The sequence below is a fragment of the Neovison vison genome, chromosome 10, assembly GCF_020171115.1.
Source record: "Neovison vison isolate M4711 chromosome 10, ASM_NN_V1, whole genome shotgun sequence".
NCBI lineage: Eukaryota > Metazoa > Chordata > Mammalia > Carnivora > Mustelidae > Neogale > Neogale vison.
Window position 1 is genome coordinate 13400206 of NC_058100.1, and position 18615 is coordinate 13418820.

At 41.7% G+C, this 18615-nt stretch overlaps 1 protein-coding gene across 1 annotated transcript in view; it reads right to left on the reverse strand.

Annotated features, from left to right (window-relative positions):
- Positions 1–5222, reverse strand: part of RRP15 (ribosomal RNA processing 15 homolog) — a 40408-nt gene extending 35186 nt beyond the window's left edge. Inside the window, exon 1 of the mRNA XM_044266822.1 lies at positions 5038–5222. Within this exon, the coding sequence (XP_044122757.1) occupies positions 5038–5179 (142 nt within the window). The 5' untranslated portion in view covers positions 5180–5222. The remainder of the gene's footprint in view (positions 1–5037) is intronic.
- Between the last annotated feature and the right edge of the window lie 13393 nt (positions 5223–18615).

The following is an 18615-nucleotide window of genomic DNA, read 5'->3' on the forward strand; positions in this document are numbered from 1 at the left end:
GCCCTAGTTATCATTTTTTCTGCTCAAGCCACATGATCTTTCCTGCCCACTGCTACTAAATTTAGAGTATTCTGGGGTGTCTGGGTGGCACAATAGGTTGAATGTCCAAGTCTTGGTTTCAGATGAGGTTGTGATTTCACAGTTTTAAGATGGATCCTCAGGTCAGGCTCCACACTCAGTGCAGAATGTGCTCGAGATTTTCTCTCCCTCTGTCCCTCCTGCTTGTGCTCTCTCTCTCTCTTAAATAAACGTATCTTTTTTAAAAAAGATTTTATTTATTTATTTGACAGAGATCACAAGTAGGCAGAGAGGCAGGCAGAGAGAGAGGAGGAAGCAGGTTCCCCGCTGAGCAGAGAGCCCGATACGGGGCTCGATCCCAGGACCCTGGGATCATGACCTGAGGTGAAGGCAGAGGCTTTAACCCACTGAGCCACCCAGGTGCCCCTATCTTTTTTTAAAACATTTTATTTGACACAGAGAGAGAGCCTGAGCACAAGCAAGGGCAGCAGCAGAAGCAGGCTCCCTGCCGAGCAGAGAGCCCAACATGAGGCTTGATCCCAGAACCTTGGGATCACGACCTAAGCCGAAGTCAGACACTTAACTGACTAAGCCATACAAGCACCCCTAAATAAATACATCTTAAAAAAATAAAAATAAAAAATAAATTTAGAATATTCAAAATTTATGTTTTAAATATTTTCTAAAAGGCATTTAGTTTTGAAAAAAATGAAGTCATCCCAACTTTTCACAAAAATAATCGAAATGAGAAAGTGCCGCTCTGAGACAAATTAAAAGATGTGATTACATGTGCCATCTAGACAAGCCAAAGCACAAAGCCTGAAAGTAATCTCCTTCCTGAGTCTGTCCTATAAAGTGCTAAACCATTCAAGTGCCTATGATATATTTCATTTCTTAGACATGTTCCTTTGCTATTTTAAGTAACTTAAATGATCAAAGAGGCCATAAGCTACAGTTTGATAAAAAGCACATTTATCTGCTGGGTTATTATTATATCTAAAATACAGCTTTGTAGTTTATCAAAAACGAAGCAATAGCTCCTAGGACCTTCTAAACTGGATTGTTATCAAGTCTTACGTTAGAAGCACATGGCCATTTTTCATGTGTGTGAAGAGAACAATCCAGAAAACATGAAACTACCATTCTTCTCTACCAGTTTACAGTCCTACAGGCACGTGCTATGAGAGAAGGACTGATCACATCATGGCACTGGATAATGACCAAGGCTTTTTCCCTGGGCTGATTTACTGACTACAGAAGATTATTTTTTTAAAGACTACAAGCTTAAGTATACAGTTAGCATTGTGTCTAAACTTTCAAGGCTGCATCAGTTCAATAAATCGGAGTAATTCAAGGATAACTCAGAGGTAGAGGTTATCAACAACTTCTCCATAGTACTTGATACCATCAACCAGTTTTTCCTTCTTCACCTGAGTTGATTTACTGACTAGGGAGGCTATGTGTGCTTGTATGTGTTTTAAGAATACAAACTTCAGGGGCACCTGGGTGGCTCCGTCGGTTAAATGTCTGCCTTCCACTCAGGTTATGCGCCATCCCAGGGTCCTGGGATCAAGCCCCACACAGGCTCTCTGTGCATTGGGGAGCCTGCTTCTCCCTCTCCCTGCCGCACCAGCTGCTTGCATGCTCTCTCTTTCTCTCTGTCAAATAAATGAACAAAATCTTAAGAACCAGTTATATATTGTATCAAAACCTGCAACAAGGTATCAATTCAATAAATCTGAGCAGTTCAATATTGACTGAGATAGGGGTGTCATCGTCCCCCTTCATAATGCCCGATATTTATGTTACTTAAAATGCCGACTGTAGCATTTTACTTTCCACATATCTGATTTGTGATCACTTGCGATATTACTATGACCAGATTTCAAACCCTACTGAAAAGTATTACAATTTACTAAAATTCAGTCTGAATCATTTCACTATCATGTAAGTTTACATTATATACAAGTTCTGTTAAGTTTACCCTCAACAATACCTTAATACATGAGAAAAATGTAAAAATCACATTAAGAGCAGTTTCCAATTTGGTTGGAATGGTTAAATGGAAATTAACCATTAAAAATTAATTGGTTAAATTGGAAAGGGCAGTTTCCAATTTGGTTGGAATGGTTAATGGGCATCGAGTACTATCCCATGTATCAAGTTCTACGCCAAATTCTGATACAGCTGTTAGTAAAGCTGACAAAGTTTTTCTTAACAGAACTAGGAAATTTCCTTCTTTAAAAATTCATTTATTTGTCAGAGAGAGAGAGATAGCTCATAAGCAGGGGGAGTGAAAGTCAGAGAAGCAGGTCCCCTGCTGACCAAGGAGCCCGATGTGGGGTTGCATCCCAGGACCCTGGGATCACGACCTGACTCGAAGGCAGACACAACCGACTGAACCAACCAGGCATCCTAAGAACTAGGAAATTTCTGTGAAGTCTGACAAACACTACTTGAGAGTCTTACACTCATAAAGGCATCATTTTCTATCTTTCTTATATAATTAAAGCAAGGAGGAAAAGTTCAAACAATGCATGGGTTTAACCTGTGTGTTTTCTATGAAATATAAGTAGTATTTTGCTGAAAGAATTTGCTCTCAAATGTTCATATGACAAGGTACATCCTTATCAATTTTTAGGATCCAATTGAAATTCAAAGAGAAGCCTCTGATTCAATTTCCTGATAAAACAAGCCAGTACACTTCACTGTAATAATAAGCTTATAATTTGCAAACTGATTCAAGATGTGTTTAAACCAGATTTAATCTTCTGCCTTTATAGTTTCTCAGCATCCATTCTCTGAAATTTCTGAAAACTTATTAGTTCTGCCAAGGCCACATGTACACAAATTCTGAACTACAAAAGCTGTTTCCGCTGGTCGACTTTCCAGAAATAACTGATTTCATAAGAGGAAAATAGCAGATTCTGATATTAAATAACAAATTCTGAATTAAGCAAAAGGAGGATGCCACATCTTATAACCAACGGGCCTACATTATTGAACTTATTAAATAAGAGGCCCTTTATAATTTATCTGTCACAGAGGTACAGTCTAAATCCTGAAGGAAAACGTGGATAGAGACAACGAAGTCAAAACCTAAAGGATACAGATAAGAAAGTAAAGAGAAAAAGGGTAGGGATCAAGAGTACAGGTGCTACAGCCAAACTTCAGTAATGGCTGTGTCATTTATCAACTTGCTGATCAGCTTATGTATTAGGTGAGCAAGTCATAACCGTTTTGGACCTCAGCTTCCCATAAGTAAAATGAGAATAACAGCATCAATCTCATAGGGTTGTTGTCAGAATTTAAAGAAATGACACACATATGAATGAGGAGCTTAGAACAGTACACAGAACATACAAAAGCTCAAAAGATATAGCTATTATTATCCAATTCCTCTAACAGTAGAGCACATCCAAAATTTATGGTGCTATGAGTTTTTTTGTAAGTTGGTTATTTGGAAAACTGAATGTTTTCCTTCTGAAAAACATTTCAAGTGGAGCCCTTCTGACTCTTCACAGTCCTGTACTGGTGCCAGCTCTACCACAGTTTTGCCACTGCCCACCAACAGTTCTGGCATTCTCTGTCAATTGACATACAGTCAGCAGTGGTATTTATAAACAGGTGTCCCTCTCTTCTTTAAAAGTTCTCAACTGTTCCCTACTGCCTACAAATGGAGAAGCCAATCTCCTTCATATGGCACACAAGACTCTTTACAATCTGGCTTTATCCTCTGTTCCGGTTTCACTTCTATAACTTCTTTGGAAGCTAGAGCCACAGCAGACAATTCATTGAGTCCTAAACAGCCCGTGCACTTTAAGAGACTGCACGCCACTGTTCGTGCTTTTCCCTGTATGTCTGAGAAAACTGTCTTCTCCACCTCCAAACAAAAAATTACTCACCCCTCCAAGGCCTAGATGAAATGCCACCTCATTCATTTAATCAGCACGAAAATTTACTCAACACTCAATACTAAATTTACTCAATACTAAAAACTAAAAAGGAAGGCCCTATGAAAGTAAATAAGACATAGTTCCAGCATCTGGGGAATCTATAGGTGAAAGACACGTTAAAATAAAATAACAACATAGCATACTATGAGTAATATGCATAAGCCAGAAGAAAGCGATGCCTAAGCTGGGTTCTACAGGATATGGATTTCTGTTTCCATTCTTACCATTTTAACTGGACCATAATTGTAATAACTACTTTTACAGCCATGCAAGCATTTGAAAAATAATCTAGGCAGTGAAGTCAACAAGTGATGAAACCCTTGTGTGGGAGCCCAAGGATATCAATGTGGCTAGACATTGATGGGCCTAGTAGTTAGGAGGGGGCAGAGTAGTAATTATGAGACCAAAAAAACGACCTGAGCGACATCATACAGTCTACGGATTCTGGATGTTATTCTGAGATGCGAAGCCACTGGACCATCTTGAGCTGGTAACTCTCCTATGATCTGAGGTACTCCTATGATTTAAGCTATGATCACAAAGTATCTTCCCTTCCTTTAACAGACGTCTCTGAGAGATCAATGGATACTTTTGTTCTACTTTAACCACATCCTCTTCTTTCATTTATTGCCATCAGGTCTCTAACTCGCAGAGTCAGGCACCTACCACACGAGAAAAGTCAAACACACCACCCATCTTCCTCTTAGCTCTTTTGGCCTTTTGCTCCTCGTTTCCTAAGAAACCTTTCCCACCCTTGTCATTTTAAATAACCCCCGCCTCATTCTGCCTTCTATCATTGTAACCATTTTCCTGTTGTCAGCAACACCAGTTTCATCCCTTTTAATCAGTAACAGTGACGGTGAAAAAGGCCTCGAAAAGAATGTAGAAGTTCAAAAGCGCCCCTTCCCCAAACACCACCTCCAGCCATTCTCACTGGGCCAGAGTCGCTCCTTCCATGACCCCCAAAATGAAACTAGCCCCAAAGTCCATCGCATTCCCTACTTTCCGCGAATCCAATCCGGCTTTTCTTTTCAGCAGCCAAAGCTTAATCCTAGTAGGTTACCTCCACTGTCGGCAGCGTCTTTGCCCTCATCTTCCAACTCCGAAGCTACTGCCCTGGCGACCATCTTCATCTTCTTCTTCTTCAGCGAATTTTTCAGCTTTTTCCCTGCACCCACACGTGGGACGCCCACGGCCGCGGCCATGTTTCCCCTGCGGAAGCGCCCGTAAGCGTTGCGACCGGCGCTCGCAGAAGGACCTCGGCCTGCAGTTCCGGCGACACAAGGTTCCGGGGCGGGGCCATGTAGCCTCCGACTGGGAATCGGCGGGAAGTCTGCGTGGTCCGGCGAGTCTTGACCGGAGTCCGCTCCCGGGGCGGGGAGATGAGTGACTGTACGTTCTCAGATGACCCCCTTCCAGCTCGCCCTTGCCCTTGGACAGCTGCCGCAAGCCGGAGCGGTCCCCTTTGATGGTCTCCCTGTGGCCGCTTCCCTTCCGGGCCGCCTTTCTGGACGTGGGTTCCGGGAGCTCCTCCGAGGTCCCTGACTCGCCCCTGCAGCCGGGGGCCGGCGGAGCGGGCGCCGCGTCGGGAATGGTACGGGAGTGTCATCCTCTCTCCCCAAGTGCCGAAGTCCCGAAGAGTCACGACACACGCGACACACACGATGTTTCTCAAGCACTGGATCACGTAAACGCCCTCTGATTAACCCTTTCCTGGCGTCCGATCGCGAAGCGGAGAGCGCGTCGCTGTCTGCCGCGGGACCTAGCGGGCTGCGGCCGCGCCGGGCCGACCTGGGGTGCGGATCTCGGGCTGCCGCGCGGCGCTCCTGCTCCCAGGGCGGCTGCTCCCTGAGGCAACCCTTCGGGCAGCTACCGCAATCTGGCCCTACCGTTTTCCTCCTCACCTGTCGACTCCTTCAAAGTACGGCCAGATCTCATTCGACGTTCCACCGTCCCCGAGGCTGGCAAAGCTGGTCCAGAGCAGGAGATCAAAAAATAATCTTGGAAGGAGTGAATTAATGAATGACAATAAGCGATTAACGAAGTTAGTAAGTCAGACTCCCAATACAGCAAACCTTTATACATCACGTTCTGTCGGCCGGACGAATTCTAAAGGCTTTCCTTAAGCTTGATGTTTTCCTGGTAGAATGTTTCTTCGTTTTTAATAACCTAAAATCTGTAAGAGAGTACGGATTTCTCAATCCCACACATTCCAGCTGCTGTTTGGGGGTGGGGGGGCTTTATTTACATAAGCCAAACTCAGTACGTTTTAGTTTATCTGCTGCCAAAGCGAACACAACTCAGTATATATTTTTTAAAAGATAGATTTATTTATTTATTTATTTATTTGACAAGAGAGGGATCACAAGTAGACAGAGAGGCAGGCAGAGGGGAGGGGGAGAAGCAGGCTCCCTGCTGATCAGAGAGCCTGATGTGGGACTCGATTTCAGGACCCTGGGATCATGACCGGAGCCGAAGGCAGAGGCTTTAACCCACTGAGCCACCCAGGCGCCCCACAACTCAGTATATTTTAAAACAAAACAACTGTCTTGTTTTTAACAGTGCGGGGAAAGTTACATTCCAAATACAATCGGTAAAGATCAAATTCCAGCTTTTGAAAAGTGCAGTTCTTGTCAGTGCAAGAAGTATGTCTGGGGATGCCTCTCAGGACATTGCAGGAGCCTCGATTCTTCCAGTCCTGCTCAGTGTCCATCATCCCTCTCCACTTAGTGTTGAATCTGTGCCCTGCTGACTTTCCTATTTAACCTTTGTTTTGGCCAGGTGTTCTACACTGAGTTCAAAAACAAAGTTGGGAAAGCATTGAAGAAAACTGTAGAGAAGAAACAAACGTTAGAGAGAAAAATGAGGACAGTGGCAAAAAGGCTGTCTGGCATAGAAGGTACCATTTGTTAATATTATTGAAGATCAGGAGTGGTATTCTGAGCATTTTACATCTTAATATGATGGCTTATTTTGGAGAGTCTGGGTGGCTTAGTCTGTTAAGTGTAGGGCTCTTGGTAGGGACTCAGATCATGACCTCAGAGGGGTGAGATTCAGCCCAGGTTCAGGCGCTGCTTGGGATACTTTATCTTTCCCTCTGTCACTCCCCCACTCCACCCACTTCTCCCTCTTAAAAAAAAAAAAAAAGATAGCTTATTCATAAGTAGACAGTTACTATGTTTAGCTGTAATTTAAGGAATTGCTGGAAAGGTAGAATTGGTTGATTATCATTCATTTACTTTTTTCCTTTTAAAAAATAGTTTCCAGATTTTCATGCAGAAATCTGATTTTCAGAAAGGGATTGCTATTGTTAAGTGGGAGATTCCCGTGTTAATGCACTTAATCTTCACAGTAGGCCAGTGTGGTAGGTACTATTGTTCCTATCATAAAGATCAGGGAGCTGAGGCACACCAGAGATGGAGTACTTGGTCAAGGTCACAGCCAGCAAGTGGCAGAATCATGTTCAAACCTGAGTAGTCTGTCTGCTCCAGGGTCTGTCCAACCACTGAGCTATATTGCCTACTCAGACTGTTGCCCTTGACGTTTAACACGTATGTGCAGAGAACAGACAATGGAAATTTCTGGCAAGCACTGGAATACATAAATTAGAAAAAAAGAAATCTATGCCCTTACAATGAACTAGATAATTGAAAGTTTTGCAAATAGAATGTCTAGGAATGGTGGAAATAACCAAAGTCACCTAGATATTTATATGAGCATTTGTTTTTAAGAGTGGGAGGGACAAGGGGCAGAGGGAGAGAGAGAGAGAGGGAGAGAGAAAGAATCCTAAGCAGGCTCCATGTTCAGCATGAAGCTCGATATGGGGCTGGATCTCACGACCCTTAGATCATGCCTTGAGCCAAAATCAAGACTCCATCCGATGCTTAAGTGACTGAGCCACCCAGGTGCCCCTCTATGAGCATTTGTATAAACATACCCAGGATAGCTGTCAGCTTATAACCTCTCAATGTCACATTCACCCTTTTTGGCTGCTCTGTGAAAAAATGGGTGGATCCTTTAAAAGATCTCCTTTTGCCTACCAACAGGTTGTTAAGATTTGTCAGTAGAGGGCACTAGAATGACATTGTAAGAAGGAGCAGCCGGCTTCCTGCTTCTAGTGTGTGTCTTAGAGACTCCTGCCACCACTTCTCCGGCCCTAAACTCCTCTAGCACAGATAGCCTCTGCTTTCTGCAATGCACTGTGCTCAGTGGCACCCAGCGGCCAGCAGCTCTCCCTGGCCAACACCCTTATGCAGTCTCAGAGCAGAGCACCTCTAGAACGGATGCTCTTCATTTCTGACCAGCCCATCCCTTGTCACTGCAATGCTCGGTTGTAGTTAACCACTCTTTATCTTAAACTTTCCTGTTCAAATTACTAAGTCATTTCCATCTCCTGATTGGTCCCAACTGATACAGAGCTAGAATGAGGGAAGTGATGAAAATATTGTCAGCACCCACATACAGTCCCTGCCTACCTACAGCACCATTAAAGTTTCTTGGAGGGGGGCGCCTGGGTGGCTCAGTGGGTTAAGCCGCTGCCTTCGGCTCAGGTCATGATCCCAGGCTCCTGGGATCGAGTCCCGCATCGGGCTCTCCGCTGAGTGGAGAGCCTGCTTTCCTCTCTCTCTCTCTCTGCCTGCCTCTCTGCCTACTTGTGATCTCTCTCCGTCAAATAAATAAATAAAATCTTAAAAAAAAAAAAAAGTTTCTTGGAGGATTATTCAATTCTGGAAGAATCAGGGAAACTAAAACAAGGATTCCTTGTTAAAACACCAATATTTATAGGAGGATAACAAATACAATAAATTCTTCTGGATGGTTTGTTGCAGCTTGACTGATGTGAGTACATTGAAGAACTCTAAACTAATGGATATGGAACAGATAAGAGGTCAGGGCCATTGTACAGTGCATCCAGAGCAAGGTTGCTGCTTTCTGGCAAGGTCTGAATGTAAAAATGATTAGGCAGGAGCTCTGGAAAGAGATTCTGGTTAAGTGATGGTGCATGGGTTCTCTGCATAGAGAAAAATCCATGAAGGGAGACTGCAAAGAGAAAGAGGATATCTTAATGAATATCAGAGTTGCCAGTTGGGAAGGCATAAGAAAGAGGGACCAGGGGCGCCTGGGTGACTCAGTGGGTTAAAGCCTCTGCCTTGGGTTCAGGTCATGATCCCAGGGTCCTGGGATGGAAGCCTGCATGCATCTGGCTCTCTGCTCAGTGGGGAGCCTGTTTCCTCCTCTCTCTCTGCCTGCCTCTTGCCTACTTATGATCTCTCTGTGTCAAGTAAATAAATGAAATCCTTTAAAAAAATAAAACAATGAACAATCTGAGGCCTCTTGAATTAAAAAAAGAAAGAAAGAAAGAAAGAGGGACCAGGATAAAGTTATAAGAAGAACATTTATCTTCTCTGGGATAAATTTCCCCAGAGAAGAGATTGTCACCGGTGTTCAATTCTATTGCAGTCTCAGAGGAAAAGAAATCACAAGCATTTAGTGACCTGTCACTTTAATGAGAGATATAAAGGAAAACTTTTAAAAGCTGAAATGATATACCATACTCCTAAAAGAGAGATCAAGTATTCTGAAGTTATTTATTTATGCCAACCAAAATTCTATTGGAATTAACTTTGGGAGAGGAGAGACAGAGACTGATGTCTAGATAAAATAATTCTTTATTTTTTTAAGATTGATTTATTTATTTGAGAGTGAGGGAGTGGGGGAAGACAGAGATAGAAAATCTCAAGCAGACTCCCCACTGAGCATGGAGCCCTGGGGGACTGAGACAGCAGAATATTAGTGTTTTAACAATTTGCGGAGAAAATAAAGAAGCTCATATCTTACACTAAAATGAAGTCCATAATTAAATATTGAAACACAATGCAGGAAAAGAGAAAAAATACCTGACTTATCGGGATTGTAGAAACAATTCATCCAACTTTTAAAAATCAGTGAGGGTGAGTTTTGAAAACAATTCATACCTCACATCATATACAAAATGAAATCAAAGTGAAATAGACAAACATTACAACCACAAAGTTTCCATCAGAAAGCAGAGGAGCAAACCATTGTGAAAAAACTACATACAGTATGATCCTAACTTCATGATATTCTGGAAAAGACAAAACTAGGAAGACAGTGGTCTCCAGGAGTTGGGGAATGGGCATGGTGGAGAGAGATGAATAGAACACAGGAGATTTTTAAGGCAGTGCGAATACTCTGTCTGATGTCATAAAGATGGATACAGGTCATTATATATTTACCCAAATCCATACACTGTATAACATCAAAAAATGAAGAGCTGTAATGTGAACTATGGCCTTTGGGTAATTTTGATGTGTCCATGTAGTTCATCAATTGTAACAAATGTAGCCTTCTGTTGCCAACAAGTTGATAATAGAGGAGGCTATGCATGTGTGGGAAAGGGGGTATAAGGGAACTCTCTGTACATTCTCCTCAAGTTTGCTGTGAACCCAAAACTGCTCTAAAAATAAAGTCAATTTGAAAGAAAAGAAAAAGAGAAGGAAGGAAGGAAAGAAGGAAGGAAGGAAGGAAAAAAAAGAAAGGAAAGAAGGAAGGAGGGAAGGAAGGAAGTGGCAAGCCACACTCTTGGAGAAAATATTTTAAAAACTTATGTCTGGTAAAGGGTTGTGCCCAGAATATAAAAAGAACTCTCAATGGTCCATCTTAAAAATAAAAAGTTTTTAAAATGGGAAAAGATTTAAACTGACACTTCACCAAAGAAGATACACCAATAACAAATGAACACATGAGGTGTTCAGCATCATGAGTCACTAAAGAAATGTAAATTAAAGCCTCAATGAACACATACCTTTCAGAGTGACTAACATTAAGAAGACTGACCATACCAAATATTGGTGAAAATGTGGAGCGACTTGAAGTCTCATACACTGCTTAGGAGAATGTAAAATGATCAACCACTTGGAAAACAAGTTGGCAGTTTCTTAACCTTTAATAATGTTATTGAGCTACTAAATCACCAGAGGCAAAAACCCACAGTGTGGACTGAATTGTGTTCCCCAAAGTTCTTAGGTTGAAGCCCTACCGCAATGTGACCCTGTTTGGAGATAGAGGCTTACAAGAGATAATTTAAGTTAAATGAGATCGTATGGGTGGGTCTCAATGCAATAGGAATGGTGTTTTTAAAAGAAGGGGAAGAGACACCAGGGGGCATGTACACGTAGAAAAGGCCGTGTGAGGACACATGAGAAGGTGGTTATCTATAAGCCAAAGAGAGAGGCCTCAGGACAAACCAACCTTGTAGCCTCCAGAAGAGTGAGAAAATAAATGTATGTTGTCTAAGCCTCCCAATTTGTGGTATTTTGTCATGACAGACTTAGAAAACGAGTACTGCCATCCTTTATCTGTCCTTCCTATTACTATTAGTAACAAACTTAGGTCATCATTTTGGTCAGTTTGTAATAAGTCAGGTTTTCTGTTCCTTGCTTCCAAAAATCTTTGCACTCAGTACACTATGTGACTTTTATCAGCTTACTTTACCTTTAACAAGGTAAAGGTATTTCAGTATTCTCAGACTTAAAGATGAGGGGGTTGGACTAAATAAACTTAAAAAATCTTTTCAGCCTACATTTCTAGGCTATTGTGGAAAGATTTCCAAGTAGACTTTGTTTTCCCAAAGTATTCCCCCTTGATTGGAAATCCATAATTCAAGATTAAAATGCAAAGATATCTAATAGCATTAATAATATAAAATTATTGCTAATAGTATATATATTTTTTTCTGAACTCTGCTATTAGTTTCAAGTAGTAACAGAACAGAGAGAACATAAAAATGAGCATAAATTTTTGTGGGTTGACAGGTTATGAACACAGCTAAGTGGGTAACCTTCCTTTGTGGGAAATGAGGACTCACAGATTTTAGATGCCTGTGAATGTATGGCATTCTGTGTCTCCTCTGGATATTGACCCTTAGGACAGAAGAAATTACTAGTAATAATCTGTCATGTGAGTCTTAAGACTTTTGAAATCCATTAGAGAGCAAGTAACTAGAACTCCATTTTCTCACAGACCAGGGGATTTTGTTCTCTTAAGGAAATGTGAAACCACCTCCAAAGTTCAAGTATTCTATCCGTTTGTTCATACAGCTGCTTCTGAATCTCACAGTCTTCATTTTTAAGGAGACATGTTTTTGAATCCTTAGAAACATCCTTAAAAAGACGACAGATCTCCTCTTTATCTTCACTTCCTCTAGCACTGAACTTCTGCTTATGATATAATTAAGACCCAGGCAGTAGCCATGTTATTCCTAACCAGACTGAGGCAATGTTTGATTGCCTCTTTAGAAACATCCCTGTAAACAAGAAAGGGACAAATTACATCATCTGGTTGGCGACAACAGAACATGTGAGTACTGGTAGGAGTAAAACGGTTTATTTCATTTGAACAAATTACTCTTGAATTCCTGGTCTCAGAGCCTGCATTAGTGAGACAGGGGCTATCATGTATCAAGGAGACATATTCCACCTTGCATAAAACCTTTCCATTAAAAATTCACCTCGCTATGGAAGTTAACAGTCTCCTAGGCAGTATCATCAACAGTGACAAGATTTGCCCAGCATTTCTGAATGATCAAGCAAACACAAGAGAAAAGTGGGCCGCTTTGATCCTTCCAGACTTTTACATTCTCATTTCTGCTAAGAAACTGTGTCCTGATTGTATACAAGGAAGTTCTTTCTCATTATGACAGTTGAACCTCCTAGGTGTCCCTAGAAGACCAGTGACATAGCTGAAAGAGGCTTCAAGAGCTGGGCCTTTTTCTTTCATCCTTCCAAAGTTGAAGAGCCGCATCATCCAAGAGAAGTGACTATTTGTGCAAATAGTAAAGTCCCAGGGTTAAGGTTTCCTCAACATGTCATTTTATTCATCAAATTTTTAAGGAGCCCTTACGATGTGCCATGTTGTACATTCGGCACTAGGGATTCCTAATGAGATGGACAAGACCCTTGTTCTTGTGATGCTTACCTTCTATGTGAAGGAAACATAAGTAATAATTAAATGAAAAATAAAATAAATAGCTGTAGCTAGTGATAAGTGTCAGGAAGATAATAAAACGTTGTAATGTAATAGAGAATGGTTTGGAATAAGGGGATGCCTAAAGTGAGATAGAGAACGGTTTGGAATAAGGGGATGCCTAAAGTGAGATAAGATAAATCAGAGCTGAGATCTGAATGGTGTCATTGAGATGGCCTTGTGACAATCTGGGAGAAGTATTTTCTAAGGAAGGCAGCAAGCTCCTTCAAGAAACTGAGGCCAGCCGGAGTTGAGCATAGTGAGCAGAAGAGGTGGGGCACATGCTGAAGTAACAGGAGTAAGAAGGGGCCAGATTAAGCACATCCATGTAGGTCAGGCAAACATTCAACTTTATCCCAAGAGAAGTGAGGAGTCATGATACAATTTTTTTAAAGAAAGATTTTATTATTCATTTGAGAGAGAGAGATCATGAGCAGGGGGAAGGGCAGAAGCAGATAGACAGGAAGACTTCCCACTGAGTGGGGAGCCCCATATGGAGCTCAATCCTGCGATCCTGAGATCATGACCTGAGCCAAAGGCAGATGTTTAACCAATGGAGCCACCCAGGTCCCCCATCATGGTACCATTCTGACACTGCAATAATAGGATCTGAGCTCATTTCTCAATGACCATTTTAGTTCTGTTGGAAACTGTCGGGGTCGGAGTATAAATGCTCAGACCAGTTAGGAGATTACTGTAAATTTTATGTGAGAGATCACGGTGGCTTAGAATAGGGTGGAAATAAACTTAAATGACATATTAAGAATATATTTTAGATGTGCAAGCATACAGCTGTTGATGGACTGGATGAACCCATGAAGTAAAGGAATAAAATATTGTGCCTAGATTTTTTTACTCAACAGCTAGGTGGATGATAATGCCATTTGCTGATATGGGGAAGGCTGGGGAAGACCAGCTTTGTGGGAAAGATCGTTTCTATTTGGCCTTGTCAGGATTAAGATCTTGACGTCTAGGTAAAAAGGTTGACTAAGTAACTGGGTCTCAAGACAGAGGCCAGGGCTTGAGATTTGGGTTATAAAATTTGACAGCAACATCTTAGTGATTTTTACTGCTCAGGAATGAATGAGGTTTTCCAGAAAGAAGAGAAAAAGGAGGCCCTTTCCAGTTGGAAGGAACTCTGGTATTTAGAGGTAAGGAGGGTGTGCATGGAAATGAGTAGCCAGAAAGTAGACAGAATCAGGAAATTAGGAAAGCAAGAGAGGAAAGTATTTCAAAAAGGAAGCAAGCATCATCTTTGTTAGATACTGTTGTGAGGTCAAGCTAAGTGTGGTCAGGAATGTGTCTATTAGATATTTTCAAGGAGGTGATTTTGAGGGGATTTGTCAAGAGGTCAGTGGAATGACTGGGAAAAAAGCCCTGGCAGAGGGCGCTGGCAAATAAAGAGTCCAGTTTCCAGCTAGATGGCAGACCATATGTGCAGAGAAATGCCTCCTGGTATGGAGCACTTAAAAATAATTGCTTAGCTGGTTTTTTAGATGCTTAGTAACTACTTATTAGGTGAATAAATGAATGACTTTAGGTTCTCCTAGATGTCCCCAAATAAACACCATCCAATGTTCTAGCTCCTTTTTGGTAACCCTCATGATTTCATTAAAAGCTCAGGTCTAGGGGCGCCTGGGTTAAGCCTCTGCCTTTGGCTCAGGTCATGATCTTAGGGTCCTGGGATCAAGTCCTGCATTGGGCTCTCTGCTCAGTAGGGAGCCTGCTTCCCTCCACCCCCCGCCTGCTGCTCTGCCTACTTGTGATCTCTCTCTTTCTGTCAAACAAATAAATAAAATCTTTAAAAAAAAAAAAAAAAAAAAAAAAAAAAAAGCTCAGGTCTGGAGTTAAATTTGCTTTCCATCTCTTTGGCCTGTGGATTTAGATCACTTTTGGGGTGGATAAGAGTGGGTTGAGATAGAAGATCTTCTTCCTACTAAGAGTCAAGTTCTATTCCAGAATAAGGAAATCCAAATCTCTGGGGATGGGGGTCAGCACTGGTATTTTTTAAAAACACACCCCCCCCCCAGTTGATTCAGATGCACAGTGAGAATGAGAGCCGCAGTTTGATGTGGAAGCAGAAATAACCAATGATTGCATTCGTGGTCGGGTAGCGGGTGCCAATGCCCCTAGAGAATATGGTGCTGAGATTGTGGGGGGGGGTGACATCACTAGATGAGGAGGGAGCAGGCATTTCTGGAAGATTTGTTTTTAAAAGAGGAGAAGCAAGAGTGGCAAAGAGGAACGTGAAGAACTCTTGGGCTACTTCAGGTTACAGATGAAAAAAGAAAACCAGCATTCCTGAGAAACTTCTAAGGTCAGCCAAGTTCCAGTTAAACAAGGATGTGGGAAGAATCCTCAGAGAAGAGGTTAACGACATACAGAGTTTGCTGGTGACAGCTTCTGGTTGATACGGTGCAGAGTAAAAGGGTTTGAAAGGACAGGGAGTAGAGGTACTGAATCAGTAAAGGGATCTTCCAAGAAGCACAGGACAAGTGTCTGGGTGAAAGAGGATGATCCAGACGTGACAACTGAAGGAAACAAGGAGATGAACAATGATGGCGTTCAACCGATCGTCAGTTATGGAAGGTGAGCAAAAGTCAGATGCATCCCCAAGTCCAGTCTTTTGCAGATCTGAGCTCACTGTATAAGTATGAAATCCCATGACTGTCGAAGAAGGATGATCCCAACTGGGAAAGTTGGTCTGATGTTATGACAGTGACTGTTTTCCACATGGTATCGGCTTCCTGTGCTACAGCCTGGGAGTAACCCATCTCCCCTGGCTCCCAGTTCCCAAGAAATTCTTCCCTTCTTTGTTATTCTTAGAAGTATTTCTTATTTTTGCCAACACCCCAGGACACTCAGTCTCTTAGAATAAATGCATGATTTTCTAAAGACTTGAGGATTAACAAATTTCAAACATCTTGCTTACACCCTGCAGAGGTCCCAGGGCCAATATAAATACAAAAGCCTCGTTGTCTGGCCACAGCTGGAAAAGAAGGAGGGAGTAGAGAACAAAACACAAATTAATGTCTCAAAATTACACTCCATGCTCACCTTACAGGAAATAGTGAGTTCAGACAAATGTTAACTGAGAACCACTGTTATCATAAGGAATCTCCATAGTTCAGCTGGGACCTGAAATTATCTTTTTTATATTAATTTATTTTATCCAGTCATAAAATACTTTGAACTACATTTTTAAAAAAAATTTTATTTATTTATTTGACAGAGAGAGAAATCACAAGCAGGCACAGAAGCAGGCAGAGAGAGAGGAGGAAGCAGGCTCCCCGCTGAGCAGAGAGCCCGATGCGGAACTCGATCCCAGGACCCTGGGATCATGACCTGAGCCGAAGGCAGCGGCTTAACCCACTGAGCCACCCAGGTGCCCTGAACTACATTTTTTATGCCAGATGGTATTCTCTATGTTTAAGATGTTTAAAATACAGCTAAGAACAAGCAAACAAAGGCATTCTTCTACTAGACATTATATATTTGGGGAGTGGATAGACAAAAAAATCCTATTGATCAACCAAGAAGTAAACTAGAAAAATTTCAGGTAATGATCCTTTTAGGAGTCCTCTTATGGTACTCTTACCACGTATGAAAAATGCTGCCATTTGCCTTCTTTCTAGAACCTTACTAAAGTCTCGCCTCAAATGAATAGGTCTAGGCAAGTCTTGCCCATTCTCTCCTTCTTTTATGTTTTTTATGATATTGTTTATGTACACTAACATGTGACCAATTCTAGATGCACCCATTCTAGTTTTGAATGCTTGTAATTTTATAAACCTGTATTACCAGCACAATCTTCAGGATATAGAATAATCTTTCTATCCTAAAGTTCCCTTGTGTCCCTCAGCCCACCCCAGCCCCTGGCAACAGCTGATACACTTTCTGACACAGAGTGTTGCCTTTTCTAGAATTTCTTATGAAGAGAACTGTACTGTATGCAGACTTTTATCTGTTCTGTTTTTATTGACTCTGTAGTTGTCATTTCATTAACACCATCCCATTGATTCAGGAAAGATAAGCACGTTCAGTTTCATCTGCAAAGACACAATGTTTGTAAACCAGTTCTTCTGAAGCTGCCCATCCCCCCATTTTTGTTAATTGCACAATAAAGCACTGTAGATGAATCCTCAGATAAGCTTAAGTACTCTGAGGCTGATGATAGGGATCTTGAGGTTCTTGCTTCTGATTAGCCCTACTGTGTCGCAAAATCCCTCCCCCCCCACCAACATGAAGAGAGAATTTGAATACAATAACATCCATCTCTTTTTCTGTGCTTAGCTAAAGCATTAAAATCTTTGGCACAACAAGATAAAGTCATCATGATCTCTGGGTCCTGGACCTGAGCTCTGCTCATACTCCCTGCTCAGTGGGGAGTCTGCTTCTCCCTCTCTCCTCTTTATCCCTGCCCAGGTTCATGTTCTCTCTCTCTCCCTTAAATAAATAAAACCTTAAAAAAGGAAAAAATACATTTATTTGTATTTAAATATAATGTGGCTCATAGCTGTGTGTACTACTTCTCTACTAAACATCATGATGAGGATTTTTGTCATGAGATTTTCCACCATTTCACTGCAGTACCACCAGGACTGAAATCTTCTTTCCCTTCAACACCTGGGGATGCTAAGCACTGAGCACCAATGTTGTTACCCTACAGATTTTTCAGTGATTTATTTCTTATTGAATTTATGGGTATTGGTTAATACTTGCTGGGGTCAAAACACGGGCTCAGCCTATGGCCCAGTGCACCATTCCCCCCGCAGTCTTCTTTGTCTAAGAAAACTGGGATTCTGTTTTCTGAATCTCTGCTTCACAGATGGGTACTAACAGGAAGCTTGGTGTTTAGACAGTGAAGAGATTTGTCTAATCGACCAATCTTGGTCTGAATTCTTGATGCCTCGTGGTGTGAGAAAAACATTTCTATTTTCAGAACGATCCTGGATCTGAACAGAAAATGATCACTATATGTAGTGAGTCAGGCGAGGGAGCCCCCAAATTGCGAAAGAAATTAAGGAGTAAATCGACCAATAGACAAATGGTTCATTCTGGCAAAGGAGTTTATTTTCCTGTTGCCTCTCATGGCCATATGAAGTCATAGAGGGTTAAAAAAAAAAAAGACAGGTAATCTTGGGATTGTATTTCTTTTTAATCATAGAACTTTAATGCTTGACAAGGCCTTCAATAGGAGACTCAGGTTGGTTGAGACACTCCCAAGGCCACGCAGAAGGAGGAGCTGTCCAGCACTCAGGTGCTAGACTGATTCCCAGCTCTGTGTTCTTCCTTCTGCACTCTGTTGTTTCCCCATGGCTAGCAAGGTTGCCCTTTTCAGTCTCTAATGAAACATTAACTCTCTAGTTCCTTGTACTCCACTACCTTGAGGAGTTGTTGTGGTGTTGATAGAACTTTCCTTAAAAAAAAATAGGTATGGTCATGTATTTGATCAAGCCCCGTTATAGTCCTTATCACAAGAAATGAAAAAATGGTCATTATTATAACAAATACTTCTGAAGTAAGCTACAGAAAGCACATTGCCTACTTACTTTTCTAATTTTTCTTTCCAGATTTTTTTTTTGATTTTGTCATT